Source organism: Arachis stenosperma, chromosome 4 (assembly GCF_014773155.1).
Source record: "Arachis stenosperma cultivar V10309 chromosome 4, arast.V10309.gnm1.PFL2, whole genome shotgun sequence".
NCBI classification, from domain to species: Eukaryota; Viridiplantae; Streptophyta; class Magnoliopsida; order Fabales; family Fabaceae; genus Arachis; species Arachis stenosperma.
The window spans coordinates 31519328-31539842 of record NC_080380.1 but is presented as its reverse complement, the minus strand read 5'-3'; the positions used below and the strand labels follow the sequence as shown (position 1 = coordinate 31539842).

General features: G+C 33.4%; 1 protein-coding gene across 1 annotated transcript; it reads right to left on the bottom strand.

Annotated features, from left to right (window-relative positions):
• Nucleotides 1-6803: 6803 nt before the first annotated feature.
• LOC130973999 (phosphomevalonate kinase, peroxisomal-like) lies at nt 6804-7242 on the bottom strand. The gene is made up of 2 exons (XM_057898701.1): nt 7189-7242; nt 6804-7061 (listed from the first exon to the last, which is right to left on the bottom strand). Exons 1-2 carry the CDS (start codon nt 7240-7242, stop codon nt 6804-6806), a joined length of 312 nt encoding a protein of 103 aa, XP_057754684.1.
• Between the last annotated feature and the right edge of the window lie 13273 nt (nt 7243-20515).

Genomic DNA, 20515 nt, shown 5'->3' with positions numbered 1-20515 from the left:
TACTATTATTTTTCTATTTTAATTCATGTTTTGATTTATATTTCAATAATTGTTTTCATTCTTTATTTTATGAATTTGGGTGGAACGGAATTATGACCCATGTTCTAATTGAGTTCTTGTATAACTTGGAAAAGCTCTTTACTTGAACAATAGCTTGAAAACATATGATCCTGAATTTCTAATTGTTTGTATTTAATGGGATACATGATATATAATTCCCTTATTTTTAGATAATTAGAATTCTTGTGGCATATAAAATAGAATTTGATCATCATCCTCTAATTGGAATTAATTGACCAAGGAATTAGCAGTTGATGAATTTAGAGGAAACTAGGAAGGTCTAAGGAATTAGGGTCTAGTCACAAATAGTTTGCCATAAATTAAATCTTGCATGATTAAAATAGTTAGTAAGAAAAATCAATCCAGAAAATAGATAACTCTGAAACCTTAACTGCCCTCTCCATACTTTATTCCCAACCCATTTACTTTACTATTTTAATTTCTGTACGATTGTTTAATGCTCTTTGAATATTCAAACACTCCTTTCTGTTTGTATGACTAAGCCAATCAATCAATCATCGTTGCTTGATCCATCAATCCTCGTGGAATCGACCCTCACTCACCTGAGGTATTACTTGGTACAACCCGGTGCATTTGTCGGTTAGTTTGTGGATTGTAAAATTCTGCATCAAGTTTTTGGCACCGTTGCCGGGGATTGATAGTGATTAACAACTATTAGTTGTTTCATTGCTTAGATTAGGCGTTTTATTTTTAATTTTATTAAAATCTATTTTTAATATTTTCAAAAAAAAATTTATGTTCTGTCTTCTTTGCTTTCCTGTTTACCACATGGTACGTTTAATTCTGTTTGGTGTTTTGTGCTAAGGAAAAATAATGGAGAGAGATCACATGGGTTACTACTCACACCCGAGTAGTGATTCATATTATGGTGGATGGAGAAACTATCCAAATTTTGGTTGGCAAAGTCAAAACCAAATAAACTTCAATGCTCCATGTTCCAATTATCTAGAGCCACCACCTTCATATTCATATCAAGAACCACTATCTCCATATTCATACCAAGAACCACCACCTCTCTATCCATATCAAGAACCATCATCCTTCTACCCATATCAAGAGCCACCATCTCCCTATTCATACCAAGAATCATCCTTTTTTTACACTTATCAGGAACCATCATCTCCTTCTTATGCATACCAAGAACCACCATCTCCTTATTCATCTCAAATACCATTAGATCTTGAGCTTCTCATGAAATAATTCCTACATGATATCAAGACAAGTGTAAAAAATATAGAGAAATATGTGCACACGATGATCAAGAACCAGGAAGAGGAACAAGAAAATTCCTTCCCAAGAGATACAATGCAAGATCCTATGGAAGAAAGTGAGGAAATCAATTAAAGGAGTTTATACTCCAGTGAATTAGAGAAATTTCCACCCTCACATATGGAAGAAGAGGAAGATGCACAACCTCCTATGTCCTTGGTAAGTAATGAAGAAGAGATTGAATTAGAAGAAAGCTACCAATAGGAAGAGGTTAAAATTGAGGAAGCTTGCAAAGAGGTAGAAGAATTCAAAGAAGAACACAAGGGAGTGGAGCTTGCAAGACCTCTTCCAAAGCCATCACCATCCAATACAACATTCAAGTGGGTAAAATTCCTATCCTTAACCTTTACTTTCCCACTTGAATATGGGCTACTGGAGACGGATGGTCAACTTAGAGCTCTTTGTGGCATTAAGAGTAAGAGGAAGATGGTTAGTGGCAAGAGTTGTCAAGCAAGGTTCAATATGATTGCATGCTCCAAATTGAAGTGCAAGGATTGGTGTAGAGCTCAATTGAATGGGTCTAGAAGGTTGTTTGGGTGTCTCTGTGAGAATTCAGATTGCTTGCCACCCGGTGGGAACAACGGTGATCCACAAGAAGACAGGTGTAAAAGCAAGGTTTGGGACCCTGGAATTCATTCCCACAATCAACACTCTTGGGGCCTTGTCACTTGCTTCAACTTGCTCGAAGGCGTTATGCGCCTAGCTTGGAATCCCGGTTGCCATTGAAATTACAAACATTGGTGAAAATTCCTGGATCAGTACAAGCATAAGCCACCATGACAAGGAGCTCACCACATGTCCAACTTAAGGACTTTAACTAAAAGTGCTTGGTGGGAGACAACCCACCGTGGTATGATCGCTCCTTTTCATTCTTAGTTGTTTTTTGTAGTAGTAATTTTCTTACTTATTTGATTTTTATTGAGTTTTCACTATTTTTCTGATCATGCAGCTATTTTTGAATAGGAACCGGACACTTAAAAAAAACGAGCACACGACGCACAAGCGTCGCTGACGCGTACGTGTCATATGTGTGTGCGTGAAAAATAAAAGTGAACAGAGAGTTGCGCGGGAGTGGCAAAGGAAGTGTGCTTTGTGCACAAATTGGATCACGCGTACGCGTCCATGACGCGTGCGCGTCAATTACAATTTTGGCACTCCACGCATACACGTCAAGCACGCGCATGCGTGGATGAGTGAAATCGGCGTAATAGGTGTTTTGGCCAGAGAGTTATGCTGGTGTGGGGCTGGAACTATGTTGGGCGCACAAGCCCCACCACGTGGACACGTCTCTGACGCGTTCGCGTCATTTTCCCATCCTGGCCGTCGACGCGTACGCGTCGCTTGAGGTTCGCGCGATCCACGCATACGCGTGCCTCATGCGTACGCGTTGCATGCGACGCCCAATTAAACCACCTCAATGCCTGATTTCAAATCATCCCCCTCCTAAATCCTAACTCTCTCTTGTTCTTTTATCTTTTTATCCTTCTTTCATCATATTGATTGCTTTTATATCCCTCTCTATTTGCAGTTTTTCTTTGTTTGAGGACAAGCAAACCTTTAAGTTTGATGTTGATGCTTCTTTTATGGCTTTTCTGTCTAGCACCAAAGGGAGATGAATGTGCTTCATGAAGGAATGAGATGACCTGCAACATAACTGAGGTGGTTGAGTTCCTTTTATTCTATTTCTCTTCCGTTCTTATTGTGTTGTCTTCTGTTTTCTGTTGCTTTGATTGCTTGCATGATCATTAGTACTTTTAGTAAAAAAAATTCTCATGTATTGCTCACTAAAACTTGAATTTAAAAGAAAAAAAAGTGATGTATTGCATGAGAAATTGAGTTATATTTAAGAGTAGTCTTATTTACTTAAATGTGGTGGTATTATTTGTGATTTTGAATGCATGACATGAATAGTGCATATTTGAATTTGAATCAAAGGATGTTGATGTATAAGGAACAGGAATTTAGAGAATTATTATGACTTCTCTGAAATAAATAAAAATTTAATCCTTGAAGCAAAAGAAACAGCAAAAAAAAGAAAAAAAAGAGAAAAAAAGAAACTATAAAAGCAAGGTCCAAGGCTCTGAGCATCAATAACTAAGGAGGTCAGATATGATTAAAAGCTCAAAGAGTTATTTCCCTAGTCATATGCTTGTGGTGTGATTGTGTCAAGTAATCCTTGAGACAAAACACTTAGAGTCGAGACCAAGTGCGTTTAACTGAGTATGCTAAAGGCTTTGAGCACCACTGTCTAGGAGTAACTAAAAAAAATCAAAACTTAAAGGAAGTTTCCCAGTTAAGTACTTGTGGTGTTTCCGTGTCAAGTAACCCTTGAGACAAAATATTTAAAGTCACAGATAGGCTCAAGGTGTAAAGCACCAAAGAAAAAAAAAATTAAAGAAAATTATGCTGTGTTCAAGGATTAAACTGGAGTATAAAGATCAGAGAATTCATAATATGATCCGGATTCTAATTCCGAATGACACTGACATTTCTCTTATTCAAAGGAGAGTGAGATGCCAAAACTGTTCAAAATTACAATGAATAAACCCCATTTTAAGAATAGACTTGAGCTTAACCAAACTCTCATTCTCATGCAAATTCACCTCCTAAACCTGTATTATTTTGGTTGCTTGAGGACAAGCAACAATTCAAGTTTGGTGTTGTGATGCGTGAGCATCTTTCTCATCTTTTCCTAGTGAATTTGCATTTAAATTGTTAAGTTTAATCAAGAATTAATTGTCTTTTAGCCACTATGGATGCTACTTTGAGTCTTGTGCAATTCTATTTATTTTAGGTAGCATTCAGCTGGATTTGATGGAGTTTCTGCAGCATAAAAATTAAAGGAGATGACAGTGAGGAGCGACGCGTGCGCGTACGTGACGCGTGCGCGTGATTTGGAGCTTTCCATGGTGACGCGTGCGCGTGCCTGACGCGTATGCGTGAAAAGCGAAGTTGCACAGCGACGCGTGCTCGTAACTGACGCGTACGCGTGACACGCAGAATAGACCATCGACGCGTACGCGTGACATGCACGACGTGCAGAGAATGCAGAAAACACTGGAGGCGATTTCTGGGCCCCATTTTGGCACTCAAGTAAGACGCAGCTCTCTGCCAAGTTAGGCGCGGATCCAATGAAGCCAAGTGGTCCCCACATTACAAGACGTGGATTATTTAATTGATTCTTATTCAAATTTAAATTTGAAAAGAGGAAAATATATTATCTTAATTTTAGATATTAGATTTTAAATTAATAAGGATTAGTTATAAAAAGGAGAAACGTTTCTTCTTTAGGGGGATTCCATTAGGAAATTCTATACCAATTTATATTCTGTACTCTACAATCCTGATTTTCACTCTTTTCCCATGAGCAAGCAAACCTCCACTTTTAAGGTTAGGAGCTCTATCTATTGTATGGATTGATACTATTATTTTTCTATTTTAATTCACGTTTTGATTTATATTTCAATAATTGTTTTCGTTCTTTATTTTATGAATTTGGGTGGAACGGAAGTATGACCTATGTTCTAATTGAGTTCTTATATAACTTGGAAAAGCTCTTTACTTGAACAACAGCTTGAAAACATATTATCTTGAATTTCTAATTGTTTGTATTTAATGGGATACGTGACATATAATCCCCTTATTTTTGGATAATTAGAATTCTTGTGGCATATAAACTGGAATTTGATCATCACCCTCTAATTGGAATTAATTGACCAAGGAATTGGCAGTTGATGAATTTTAGAGGAGACTAGGAAGGTCTATAGAATTAGGGTCTAGTCACAAATAATTTGCCATAAATTAAATCTTGCATGATTAAAATAGTTAGTAAGAAAAATTAATCTAGAAAATAGATAACTCTGAAGCCTTAACTGTTTTCTCCCATATTTTATTTTCAACTTGATTACTTGCTGCCTTCTGATATTTTGAAGTCACTTTTTAAACATTTTGAACATCTCAAAACCATTTTCTGCTTGCCTAACTAAGTAAATCATTTAACCATTGTTGCTTAGTCCATCAATCCTCGTGGGAACGACCCTCACTCACCTGAGGTATTACTTGGTACGACCTGGTGCACTTGCCAGTTAGTTTGTGGGTTATAAATTTCGCACCAAATTACTGTCAGAATATTCTGACGGTACCAACCAAGTCAAATTTTTAAGAAAAATTTTTTTTATAAACTATTTCATCGGCATTACCGTTGGCATATTTCGCCGATAAATATGGCGGGGAGTCAGATGTTTTGGCACCAATATTACCATCAAAAAAATTCCAACGGTAACGCCTAGCTATTTCATTTTTATGCTAACTAAATTCCGTCACTAATTCTGACAGTAATTATCATCGAACAAAAAAGTAAGACGGTACACACTTACCGGCAAAGTTTATATCGTGTGATTTTTACCGATGGTAACTTGATTATCATCGGTTTTTTTTCTATTTTTTCACCGGTAAATTGGATTGCACTTAGCATTTTTCTTATGGTATTTATAATTTGAGAGTATTAAAATTATCATAAAAATCTATATTATTTTATTCTCTTGATTAACTATTCTAAAATTACATTAATTATAGAATTTTATATACTAATATTAAGATAATGTTGTTTTAAGTACATATTTTGTAGACATCAATAGAGGTGTTAAGTTGCTTTTTAGTAATTTTAAATTATTTGCTTTTATTAGAAAAATTTATACTTCATAAATCTCCAATAATTTATTGTTGTTTATTTTGAGCTTACTTTGATACATTCTTATTTTACAGTAAAATAACATACAAATATTTGTTGGTAAATTTAAGTGTTACTCACCTATTTAATTTAACATTGAATATATATATATATATATATATATATATATATATATATATATATATATATATATATGTCTAGCTTATTGAACAAAGTAAATCAGCAAAATGATTAATAACTACATTTGAATTAATACACTTAACACCATATTAAGAAAAAATCATGTTACCTTTTTATTAATATTTATAATTCAGGTTAATTTTAATAAAACAAAATTTTCTAATATTTATAATTCAGGTTAATTAACAAAATGATTTTTCAGACGGATTTTCCGTCTGTAATTACAGGCAGATTTTCAGACGAATTTTCCGTCTGTAATTACAGGCGGATTTTCAAACGGAATTTCCGTCTGTAATTACAGATAGATTTTCCGACGGATTTTTCGTCTGTAATTACAGACGGATTTTCCGACAGATTTTTTGTCTGTAATTTAAACTTTGGAAAATTATTATTACAGACAGAAAATCCGTCTGTAAGGTAAAATAGAAATTTTTTACTTTTTCTAATTACAAAATAAACTTGTTTTCATACAAAATAAATATAAATTTAATACAAATTTTTATCTAATTTATATTCGAATATTTACAATATTTCAAAAAATAAACAAATTCATCGTATTAAAAAAAACAATATTTACAATAAATTATTCAATATGAATTGAAGATACAGCTGAAGTGATTTCATTTGTTCTAATGTCAACACTTTCTAAAGAAACGCCACAAGGATCTTCTTTAACCAGAAGGGCAAGAACATTGAGTGAGCTCCATGTTTTTATCACATTATTGATTGAATCTCCCAAAGTAACAGCAAAGACAGCATCAAATCCTCCTGCTCCTAGAACTCCAGCAGCCAACAACACTCCTTCTAAGTTCAGTGTAGCATCTAAAAGTTGTTTGTGATTCTGGTTAAATCCGCATGAATAGCAATGAAAGAGTAGTGATATTCTACCAGCAGATATAATTTATAATTAACATCATTCAAACAAAAGAAGCCTAATAATAAGTGCCAAATCAATGAAAGGAACTTACAGGAACACCTGCAGCCTCACCCATTAGGCGCATATGATATGTAATCCCAAGCATAGCTTCTTTTGCACCTAGCAATGCTTTAATAACTGCTTCCTTGTTGGGTTCAGAAGCTTGCTCTATCCACTGTGAGAATTGTATTTTCAACATCAACACAAGAAGAAAAGCAAGAACATGAGAGCCTGAAGTGTAGTCTCAAGAACATGATATCACATATGTGCATTAGAAATTCAGTCACACCATTTGAAACTGAAAACCAGGCAAACAGTAAAGTTGGATATATAATCTATTTCAAACCCATCAAAAGTCAACTTAATTGTATAAGTCTAATAGTAAAGATGTCCTATCTCATTAAAATAACTAATAAACAGGAATGTAGAAATTTAATCTAATGCAAGGCATACCATAAGGCCAAAATGTTCTAGTTATTTAACAGTGAGCATTAAATTGCTTACCAGAGTCATCAAAGGTGGTAAAGAGAGGATGAACAAAAATAACATAATCATGGGGAATGGTTGTTAAAATTGCCAAATAACTTCAACAACAACAAAAAGTTCAACTAGTAAATTTATGGCAAAATATTTATCCTGGGATTAAGATCAAACCTGCCCCACAGCTGACCAATTTCACTGAATGCATCGGGTGGAACTCCACTAACTAAAAGAGGAAAACCGCAAGTATAGAAACTTATTAGTAAGTATAGAAAATTCAGTTATATATTGACATTTATATATATTCACATTTATATATAATAATAGTCACTAATATAAGATATATAAGGGCTTAATATAGATTAGTAACTTCAACTTTTGTAATATTATATATCGTATTAAAAACTAAAACCCAGTCCCAAATCAGTTTAGTTACTAATTCATCAACGTAATGGTAGGAGAAAAAAAATAACGAAAGCATCTAAATAAAGTAGTTTAAGCCTTTAAGCACTAAGGAGTACCATTTGCCTCATTTATTATTTGATTTGAAACCACATGAATGTATTAGTATATGGAATTCACACCGAAGAAATCGAAGGATAAGCATGTGGAGCCTGCAAGCAATGAATTGTTGGGACCCCTTGTTTATGAGGGTTGGGGCCCGATAATAAATAGAAAACATGGAAAGAAAAAAATAAAACGTAATGAGCCTTTTTAAAATATTGTTAAAGTAAACAAAAAATATGTGAAACTTTACAAGATCGAAGTAAATACTAGTATGAAATACTAAGCAAGAAACTGACAAACCAATATGGTGGTAGATATGTAAAGTGTAAACTGTAAACTATCCACAAAATATATAATATTAGTCTCTAATAACTTTAAAGTAATCAATCAATCACTGAAATCATGGAACTCAAACTAAAAGCAAGATATATTACTTGGCCGGGGAAAAAACGCTCGAATTATGTTTAGTGTGTCTTGCTTTTAAGGTTCAAATATACAAGGCAAATGCCAAATTCAGTTAAGGTTCATTCAACAGAGGACCAAAGGAAACAGAGTAAGAATCAAGAAGAGCCATATATCAATGCATCACAGTCCCAAAAATAATAGCAAATAGAGAGTAAAGAGCAAGATGAAACAAGAAACATACATTGAATATGAGATTTTTGTTGGTAGCTTCCCAAACTAAGCCACCTCTGAAGTGTATGTTCCAAAGCAAGACCATGACAATAGCAGCCACCGCTAGAAGGTGAGCCACAAAGGTAAATGGAAGAGCAGGAACTCCGAACCCCATCTTCTTCAATGTTTTCTCCTTTTGTCTCCCAATCTGAGAATTAAGAACCAAGTGAAGTAATAACTAATAAGCTTGAGCTGGAGATTGGAAGCACCCATACTATAACTGAAGTTTCTATACTTACTGACTTACTAACTCCACTAACTGACAATTAGAATCTGACTATAACAACATATATGAAAAAAAGAACCACCAGTTAATAGAACCTAAAAGGAGAAATAGCTTATCAGTGAGATGGAGAGTGCCACCAAACGACTGGCTGAAGATCAATATTAATGCAACATTCTAATTATGTTTAAGGATGAAAATTGGTGAAATTTTTCACTTGAAAATTTCATTATCAATATTTTCTATATAAAAACTATAGCTGAAAAGAAAATTAAATGCTACTGGTAAAAGGAACAGCAACATAGTAAATTCACCAACTCTTGAAATGTGGAGGTCAGATTCCCTAGATTTAAGCTCCAAGGGAAGGAAAGATGACTAAAAAGTATTTGCAGAAGTTTATAACTAACATGCCAGAAAAGATTTAGTCCCTTACAACATCTGCAAGAAAAAAGCTATTTAAAACAAAAAAGCATTCAAGGAATATTTTATTTATTATTAATTATAAGTTTATAACTAGCATGCCAGAAAAGAAAATGTCCTTAACACCAAGGTTGACATAAAAAATCTTAACTCAAAGCATCAAATTGATCTATATTTTCAAAGTCTTCATGGAAGTTGCTTTGGGTCACCAACCTTAGATAATTTACAAATGTCAGTATAACCTCTTACCTTATAGCAGAAGTTCAAAAGCCTTTTTAAGTACACTTACCATTATGCATTTGGTTCCACTTGACTTTAAAAGCTGAAGAGGAACAAGAGTAGCAAGTTCTAGAGCCTGAAACAGAAAAACAGATCAGGCAAAAAAAGGAAACAAGATGATTGCAGATAAATTATCTATAACAGAACAAAGATATGTTTACTATGCCTAAATTAGGAACTGATCTCAGAAAACATCATAGCTTACAGCAGGTGAAGATGGAACTCCTTGTCCGTGTGGATGTGGCCCTTATGTTTTAGAAATATATAATTCATGGGTACACAAACAGGATCAAAGGAAACACATTTGACATTTCAGTATATTAGTTTCTCTTATCCTATTGTGAACTATTGATTGATATCATTACAGTAGAAGCCAAACATTCATGGACAATGAACAAGACAAGGTCCAATTTTTCATAAACCATGAAATAAATTGCATGAAAGTAGCTAGACTTACAATAGGAATGGCAGGATGAGTATAAACCTCTCCAGGTGAATAAAGTACTGCATAAGGTGGCATCATAGGTTGAAAGATGTGTTCTAGTTACTGCAACCCTGGATCAAGGTAACATAATTCATTATTAAATCATGATAATCAATAATCAATATGAATCAGAAGCAGGACTTCGAGAAAGCTATTAAATTATCCATTCCAGCAGTAACATGATAATGCAGTGCAATTTTGGTGTGGTGTTAGATCAGTGGAATCAAATCATGTTTTAACTACAATAAGCAGATTATAGATCCAAAGTTATCAATCTATAGAGAAACAAAGAATGAAAAAATCATGGAGCAAAGTTCGACTTGGAATAGATTAAAAAAATATCACAGAATTGGGGGAAGAAAGAAATGAATCCAAGAACAGTGTGTGAAATTAGAAGCTGATACAGATGTAATTACAGCTACAAATCTTTGATGTAATCACCCTGTAAAATTAAAAAGCAAAACAGAAGGAAAAGAGAAGATATTAGTGCTGAATCAGGAACATGGTGATGAAAGTGATTTGTAATCGTCAAACGAACTTAAATATAGCAAAGCCATTACATAAAAGAAAACAGTTTATGCACTTTCACTTTCATGTTAGAGAGAGTGTACTAAATAAAAGATTTATACCGTTTTAGAAAGCATTACTACTTCAGCTTGAACTTGTTGGTTCATCTCATATGAGTTATACGAGTTTACAAGAATCTGGATTACTGCACTTGACCACCTTCATTTCCCCACACACCAGGCCTAAAAATGTTTTAATTTGAGAGGGAGAAACAAGTAAGCAGTTAATTTGAGAAAATGTCCAAAATGGTGCAGTCACAGATGGAAATTGGCATTGATTGTATGAAATACCACAGTTAGCAACTTACGCGATGGAAACGAGATGGTTAACTCTATCGGTAGAAGAACAAAAAAACACAAAGGGAGCAGCAATCAAAGTAGTTCAATTGAATGGAAACCTAGATTTTGTTCAGCCTTATTGCTCAATATTCCTATAAAAGGTATCTCCTTTTCCATGAATGCTGAAGATCCGCGCCGAGTTTTCTTGCGATAAATGCATGTCCTGACAATATATTCAGACAAAAAATTCTTGATAAAGTTATGCTTAACCCCAAAAAAAAAAGAAAAAGGAAAGAAAGGAGCATGATAAGGCCCTTAGAGACATTGCGTCGAACACATGATAGACGTGAATATATTATAACATTATCTCCAACATAAACATGAAAGTTAACAACATCAAAATAAGTAGAAGCCATGCAGGTTCACACATTACAACTAACAAGTATTTATTTGAAGGAATGATATATCGATCACAAGCAGTAAATGGGAAAAGATGGAGATTTTGAAGCACAACGAAGCAGAACCACCACAAATGTACAAATTTTATCATCTACCGTTTATACACCACAATAAAAATCTAACCAGAGAAGATTCTAATTGCTGCACTTCCTGAAGACAAAAATCATTCAAAATTAAATTGAAACAGTGAGTGAATAAATAAATAAATACATAAGCCGTCTTGAAAGAAAAGCTAGGGTTCGAAGAGACAGACAAGTTTACAAAGTGAGAGTAAGATTAATAATGTTGTTGCTAGGGTTTGTTGGTTTGTTAGTGTGTAATGGTTTCGATTCCTGAAGCCATACCTGAACAGCACAGGAACTATGATTTCAAATGAGAAGAATTCAAAAATTAAAAGCCATGCAAAACCATACCTGAACCGGTGGATGAGGATGACCAGCGAATGGCAGTTGCTGTCAGTGATGAGATCATGGACGGAGCGATGGAGAGAGCGGCGGCGGTGAAAGAAGCTCCTGTGATGGAGAAAACGTGGACGGAGAGAGGAAGAAGCTCTGAGAGGATAGGATCTGAGAGGATGGGTTCTGAGAGGATAGGAAGAAGCTCCTATGAAGGAGAGTGTGAAGTGTGAATGCATCGCGAGAGGATAGGATGTGAGTTAGGGTAACTCAATATTTTAGAGGGAAAATTTTAAATTACAGACTGATTTTTTGTCTATAATAATTTAATAAAACGCATTGTTTTGTCTACTTAATTACAGACGGAAAATCCGTCTGTAACCATTCCACGGAAAAAAAATTAATTTTTCCGACAGAATTATAGACGGATTTTCTTTTTCGTCTGTAATTTATGCTAATCTATTTTTTTTGTTTTCCGACAAAAAAAATCCTCTGAAATTCCGTCTATATTTCAGTGGGATAAAATCCGTCGGAAATATCCGTCTGTAATAACTAATTTTCTAGTAGTGAGAGTGCGACGGTAGGATGGTGATGGTGGTTGAGTTTAGGGTTTCTCAAAGAGGAGAGAAAGGAGAGGGGTGGGTGGATATATGTTGGGTTGGGTTTATATATATATATATATATATATATATATATATATATATATATATATATATATATATATATATATCGGTAATCCTGAAAAAAATCTGGCCAATTTTAATGGTTCACTAATTAACTGTCAGTTCGATTGGTTCTTAGTCCAATTTTTTACAAAAAAGTTTTATACCTTAATTGAACTAACTAAATAATTGGTTTTCGGTTAATCTGGTTAAATTGACCAATTCAATTCAATTTTTAGAATATTGGTTTGATCACTTTTATTATATTAGATTTGGCAAATCATTTGCTAATTGAGATTACAAATTCGTTTTCTATAAAAATAAATCATAAAAAGTAATTAATATTAATCTATTAAATAATAAGATAAATAAAAATGGATAAAGTCTAATTAATTAACTTACTAGGTTTGTTCGAAATTTATTGTTTAGAGAACAATATAGTGGTCACAAACCATATATTGTGAAATTTCACTTTGAGGGTTGTGTTCTCAGTTTTTCAGATGTAAAAATAAATAGAAAAGATGTTAGTCATTATTGGACTAGTTTAAAGAAAGGGCTTAATTGTAACATACATAAAAAAAAATAAAAACTATTTTTAGGAGTATGATTTTTATTATTATGAAAAAATATTTTTTTGTTTAATTTTGTCCTTTTTTTAATTATAATATATACTTCTTATTTATTCAAACAAAATTATTGTTCACTTCTGTTTCATCGTTGTTGATGTACTTATTAATTTCTTTATTAAATATGATACGAAGTGCAAACTTAGCTTTTTAATGCATGTGAAACTAAATAGCCAAGAAAATCCAGTTTGGAAGAAAGATAACAAATGACGAAGAAGTTGTGATATTTTAAAAAACAAAAGAGAATTGTCGTGTTTTAAGAATGAAATAAAAGATATTGTCAAATTGTATACAATAATCTTTTATTTTATGTAAAACAGTATAGATTCTAAATAAAAAAAATTGAATAAAATTAACTTCAACGTATGTTATGTTTAATATATTAATAAATTAATTAATTATGTTTTGTTGTAAAATATAACACTAAAAATAATAAAGTAGAAAAAAGAAAAATAGATAAATAAATTAAGATAATTTTGTTATAGATCTTTTTAATGGTATATTATATAGAACTCATAAAACAACTATCTATAATCAACTGGAGATATATGAACTAAATTAAATCAAAGATCAAATCAAATATTCATAACCAATTTATAATGTATCATTCTATTTATCATGATATGTATAGCCATAATTATCTTAATAAGAAAAAAAAAAAGAGTGCAACATACACTACTTAAGATGTGGCGGCCATAATTAAAGTTTGCTATTGTTATGAAATAAAGGTACTTTAAGCTCTTTTTGAGTGAAAATTAATTTTGGCTTTTCTTAGCTGTATTTTGAAAATATCTTAATTCTTAAATAAGTGATTAGTAAATAGTAGAATATAAATTTTTTAAAAAATATTTTGTAAAAATATTTTTATTATGGTCATCTCCAACTCTCTTTTTTGTTTCTCTTTTAAACACTTCCTTTATTTTTGAACCTATTACTTTTATCACCATCTTGTTACCTACTACCGCTTTGCCATCTATATTTTTTTTCTATACACCATTGTTGCTACCGTCGTCATCACCTCCACATCAAATCTTTTTTCTAATCTTTCCTTCACAATACAACTTTCTCCCTCCTTCCTTCGCCTGTGTTCGCCATCTCCTTCTCTACTTTGCCCTTGTCCATCATCGTTGTTGGTATCACACATCCATTTTTTCTTTCTTTCTTTTTCTTTTTCAATTTACATTTTTCTTTCAAAAAGTTAAAGTAACAAAAATAGTTATTGTTGTCGTTTGTTTAAATGGCATTTTTTCACATGAACAAAAATTTCGCGTGCACAAGATCAACCCACGTGTCTTAATTGATGAAACATGTGTATTCACGTTTTAGATTCTTCAAGAACCTCCAACAACTGTATCTGATAGTATTTAGAAGTCAATATGAAAGGAAGAAAGACAAAGTATAATATACACTCATATTTTTTTCATTCTTTTAGCTTCTTAGGACCTTGAATTCTAGAGAGAAGCGCCTCAACTTCTCTCTAAAATTCAAGAATTTCTTATAAATTTATATATTATTTTTAGATTTTTTATTTGTTTAATTGTAGTTAGTTTATAATTTATTATTTTGTTACTCTCATTTCTTAAAATTTATAGTTACTTTCTCTAATTTACTATTTTTAGTTTATGAGCTCTCGTTAATTTTTTATTTTCCTAATAAATTTGATGTTTATGTTTTATTATTATTTATTGGAGATGTTATATATATTATTGCTTTCTTGAATTATGTAGTTATAGATTTAACTAATTTTTGTCATTTATAAAATTTTATATTTATACACTCTAGATGTTTAACAAAATATTTGAACTAGTTATAGAGTATATTTTTACTCTTGACTTGAATTGGAAACTTGGATCAACTTGATTTATTAATGTCCAAGTTGATGATAATTTAGAAATGTTAATTAATCTTATTCTACTAACGCTAATCTTTTATAAATTTCAATTAGTAAGTTGCTTAGGACTTGTGGATTAGGATTAATTAAGCCTAATTGACGTTTCTCAATTTATAGATTTTTTAAGTTTGCTCTTTGTAATTATCATGTTGTGATTAGTGATAAAGATAGTGATTCTTAACCCTAAACCCTTGTCAAGATTTTTTAGCATTTAAATTTACTTTCTTCTCCTCTAGTTAATTGATTTGATTACTGTTAATTTAATCTCTTTGCCATTTAATCTTTAATTGTGCTTTTAACTTCTTGCTATTTATATTCCTGTTAATTGTGATCAAACCCTCCAATTTTTTCATAATCAATAATAATGCACTCGATTCTGATTCCAAGAGAGAACGATTCGAGATTAAACTCCCAGTTATTGATTTGAATTGTGATATTTTCTAACGAAACTTTAATAGTGTTGAATTCCAATTTAGAATTATATCTATGACGAATTTGAGCTTTAAAACTTGTGAATTTCTAAACCGGTACTTAGCACTCATTAAGTTTTTTGCACCATTGTTGCAGAATTGCAATGTGTGCTTGTTATTGGTTATTGTTAATAAGTGAATAGTGTGAATAGTTTATTTTTTGCATGTTTTCTTGTCTTTGCTACTAGTTAGGACTTTGTCTTTTCCTATAAATTCTCAATCTTGTGGATTTGAGTTGTATAGTTGAGGAAATATTGTAGAACATGGCAATTTCAATGACGGTTTACACCAAAGAATGAATTATCAATTGATGGAGGATGCTTACATTCAAGAAAAATCTTCATGGTATCAACAACCTCCTCCACCCTACTATGATCACAATCCATCTTATGGTGTATACCAACCCAATAACTATGGTGGTATATAAAACTCTGATAAAAGCTGAACAATTAATTAATAAATAAATTAACAATCTTTGTAAATATTACAATTAGTAAGATACTAGCTTCTTATTCTAATTAAAACTTTATTATCCTATTCTATCATATAGGTTATTCCATGACGCAAATCTTGAGACCTCATTAAACAATATTTCACGTTGGTTCAAAGAATATGTCGGCGTGCAGCTAACTGACACAACAGATTCAGAATTAGTTTGTACTTAGTTGGGGCCCAACAAATAAGGAAAAGCTACCCGATGTAAACTGTTAATGGATATCGATTCCATACCTTACCGTGGTCGATTAGAAAGAAAACAAATAACACCGGAGTTTGGGTTCATGGGGATTCAGCCGGGAGTCATTTTGATTAGTTTGGTGTATTGATGTGATAACTGTTGTCGATCTAGAATTTCACAAAATGTAAATTCTCTTCGTTGCAGGTATAGTATAGACCAACAACTAATCCTCAATCAAAGTTTAGATTTTTCAATTACAAAACATATAAACTGAGAGTAATTCAATCTCGGGTCGTTCTTCCTAGGATGCAATTGAAGTGTCACACTTTCGGTTGTTAGGTCAAAAGGGGGTTTTGTAATCAAAGAACGAAAGACTAAAAGAACTAAGAAATGATCAAAATTGGAATTAATGCATGTAAAAAGGGAAACAAGTTCAAAACTTAATGAAAATGCTAGAAATGCATAAAGAGAGCCTTGACTTGGGAATGAGAATCCAAGGAATTCTGTCATCGTCATAACCACAACTATGATAATTATGATGAGTCAATCTCGCCTAGTTAACTCCTAACATCGAGGAGTAAGTCAAGCAAGCATAATTGACCTTAATCCATAAGTCCTAGCTAACTTACCAAACTAGTTGATAAAAAGCTAGCGTAAATGGAAACAAAAATCAACTAACTACCCAAGAATTACCACTAAATGTCGGACATTATGACTCTAGTATTCTAGAAACTCGAACCCCAAGCCAAGTGTGAAAATCTACTCAAAATTACCAAGTGGTATTTTCACAAACACTTGGTGGGCACAAAACCAAAATATGAGAAATTGCAAAGGAAAATGGAAACTATAACCAAGATATTCACAAAACCAACCATAAACAATCAATCAAGCAAATATAAACCATAAAAAACTAAACTCATCAATCAAAACTTCAAGGAACTCAAAATTACAAATATGAACAAGGTAACTTGAACTAAGAGAAAATGAAAGTAAAAGTGATATTATTAGAGAGAAAATTGAGAGTACTTACAATTAAAGAAGTAAAATCCAAAATCAAAGCTTAAGTGTAGGTTTATGTGATGAAATCAACTCAATTTAAGTCAAAATATATCATCAAATATGGACTAATCAATTCCCCCACACTTAAACAATAGCATGTCCTCATGCTAAACCAAACAAGGAGAATGATCAAAGGGGTAAACAACTTATTGAATGCAACTCTCTATATACATGCAAGTATACTATATACTATCTATGCCTATATATATATATATATATATACTATAGTTTCCTATAAAATTGGTGAAAACAAACAATCACATTTCCAAGCAAGAGTATAGACATATAGGGCTAAGCAAGGAAATAATCCAATGCAATCAAAATCTAGAGAATTGATTCAACTCATCAAAATGAAGCAACTTGCAAGAATACATGATCAGACGTATGGAAACATAGAGTTGAGTAATTGAACCCTCACTAGGTGTGTATATACTCTAATCACTCGGTATGTAGGGTTAATTCACTCAAATCTCCTCTAATCATGTTTTCAAGGATTTACTTTCCATCTAACAATCAACAACCATGTGATGCATGAATGCAATTATCATGAGGACTTTGATGAGCGGATAATTTATACGCTTTTTGGCATTGTTTTTAGGTAGTTTTTAGTAAGTTCAAGCTACTTTTAGGGATGTTTTCATTAGTTTTTATGTTAAATTCACATTTCTGGACTTTACTATGAGTTTGTGTGTTTTTCTGTGATTTCAGGTAATTTCTGGCTGAAATTGAGGGACTTGAGCAAAACTCTGAAAAAGGCTGACAAAAGGACTGCTGATGCTGTTGGAATCTGACCTCCCTGCACTCGAAATGGATTTTCTGGAGCTACAGAACTCCAAATGGCGCGCTCTCAACGGCTTTGGAAAGTAGACATCCAGAGCTTTCCAGAAATATATAATAGTCCATACTTTATTCGGAAATTGACGACGTAACTTGGCGTTGAACGCCAAGTACATGCTGCTGTCTGGAGTTAAACGCCAGAAAAACGTCATGATCCGGAGTTGAACGCCCAAAACACGTCATAACTCGGAGTTCAACTCCAAGAGAAGCCTCAGCTCGTGGATTGATCAAGCTCAGCCCAAGCATACACCAAGTGGGCCCCGGAAGTGGATTTATGCATCAATTACTTACTCATGTAAACCCTAGGAGCTAGTTTATTATAAATAGAACATTTAACTATTGTATTAGACATCTTTTGATAGTTTAATCTCTTGACTGTTTAGCCTTTGATTATTCGGTCTCTTGATCACTTAGGGGGCTGGCCATTCGGCCATGCCTGAACCTTTTACTTATGTATTTTCAACGGTGGAGTTTCTGCACACCATAGATTAAGGGTGTGGAGCTCTGCTGTACCTCAAGTATCAATACAATTACTATTACTTTTTATTCAATTCTCTCTTATTCTTATTCCAAGATATACGTTGCACAACACTTTGATGAATGTGATGATCCGTGACACTCATCATCATTCTCACTTATGAACGCGCGTGACTGACAACCACTTCCGTTCTACTCTAGGCCGGACGCATATCTCTTAGATTCCCCAATAGAATCTTCGTGGTATAAGCTAGATAGATGGCGGCATTCATGAGGATCCGGAAAGTCTAACCTTGTCTGTGGTATTCCGAGTAGGATCCTGGGAATCCGGAAAGTCTAACCTTGTCTGTGGTATTCCAAGTAGGATTCCGGTATTGAATGACTGTGACGAGCTTCAAACTCCTGAAGGCTGGGCGTCAATGACAGACGCAAAAGAATCAATGGATTCTACTCCAACCTGATTGAGAACTGACAGATGATTAGCCATGCTGTGACAGAGCATTTGGACCATTTTCACTGAGAGGATGGGATGTAGCTATCAACCAAGGGTGATGCCTCCAGACGATTAGCCGTGCAGTGACAGCGCATAGGACCATTTTCCCAAGAGGATTAAAAGTAGCCATTGATGATAGTGATGCCCTACATACAGCTTGCCATGGAAGGGAGTAAGAAGGATTGAAGGAAGAGTGAGTAGTGAAGTAGAGTTTCAAGAGGAACACAGCATCTCCATACACCTATCTGAAATTTCCACTATTGATTTACATAAGTATTTCTATCCCTTTTATTTTCTTTTTATTATTAATTTTCGAAACCATAAACCTTTTAATCTGCCTAACTGACAAATACAAGGTCACCATAGTTTGCTTCATACCAACAATCTCTTTGGGATCGACCCTTACTCACGTAAGGTTTATTACTTGGACGACCTAGTACACTTGCTGGTTAGTTGAACGGAGTTGTGAATTCAACTGGTGCCATAATAATGAGTTCATACAAATACAAAGAATATGGATCACAATTTCGTCCACCAGACTTCATATGGTTGTAATGGGGCTAGGGCTAAGGTAGGATAAATATGGCCAAGTGAACTAATTTAATTGAATCCTTGATTAGTTTAAGTATCCAACTCAACCTTTATCAATCCAATAACAAAGAGATGCAATCCTAACTTCCTATCATTTCTTTTTTTCACAAGCATTCATGTATACTTTTTCATTCACATCACATATGCATTCCTTATTCATTTCATTTTTCTTTGTGGTAACTTTTATCCCCTTTTGATTGAAATTTTTTTTTCAATCAAAATAAATGCATATGGTTTAGTAGTTCATACATGAGTGCTCCCATTTTTCAAAATTTTCAATGAAGTACCCAAAACAAATGTTTTTATTCACTACCAATGTTTTCCAAAATTTTCCCACACTTAAATGTAACACACTTCTCAACCTAAACTAATCAAGGATACAAATCATGGTAGATCGTGATTTTCCGCTTAAGGTTGTAATGTGATAATATCAAAAATAATGGGGTAAATAAAGCTCAAATGGGTTAACAATGGTAGATGCAAAGCGTAAGCCATATGGGTTGAGTAAGCTTTAATCAAAGGTGGCCTCAATCATGCTCAATGCATTCAAAACATCAATCATTAGAAATAAAAAATCAAGCAAAACCAATATCACAATCATAGAAGAGATATAACACACAATCCGAGAATCTGCACCGTCTGGCGATGGTGGGTGCTGAAGTCGGTGATACACAATGATCGCACGGGTCGACTCTGTGGTGGTCTTAGCTGCTGGCTCTTGAATGGCCTAGTCAGGTGCCTCTGCTGTTACTGTCTCTGCTCTCTCCTCAGCTCTCTCAACTACTAGCTGCTCAGCTCTCTCCTCAGCTCTGTCAGCTGCTGCCTGCTCA

Bases quoted from the DNA above. Each gene is read 5' to 3' on its own strand.
- LOC130973999 (XM_057898701.1), bottom strand. From the start codon at position 7,242: ATGCTTGGGATTACATATCATATGCGCCTAATGGGTGAGGCTGCAGGT. The intron at 7,062-7,188 runs GTAAGTTCCTTT...GGATTTAACCAG, and splicing joins GTGAGGCTGCAGGTGTTCCT to AATCACAAACAACTTTTAGA.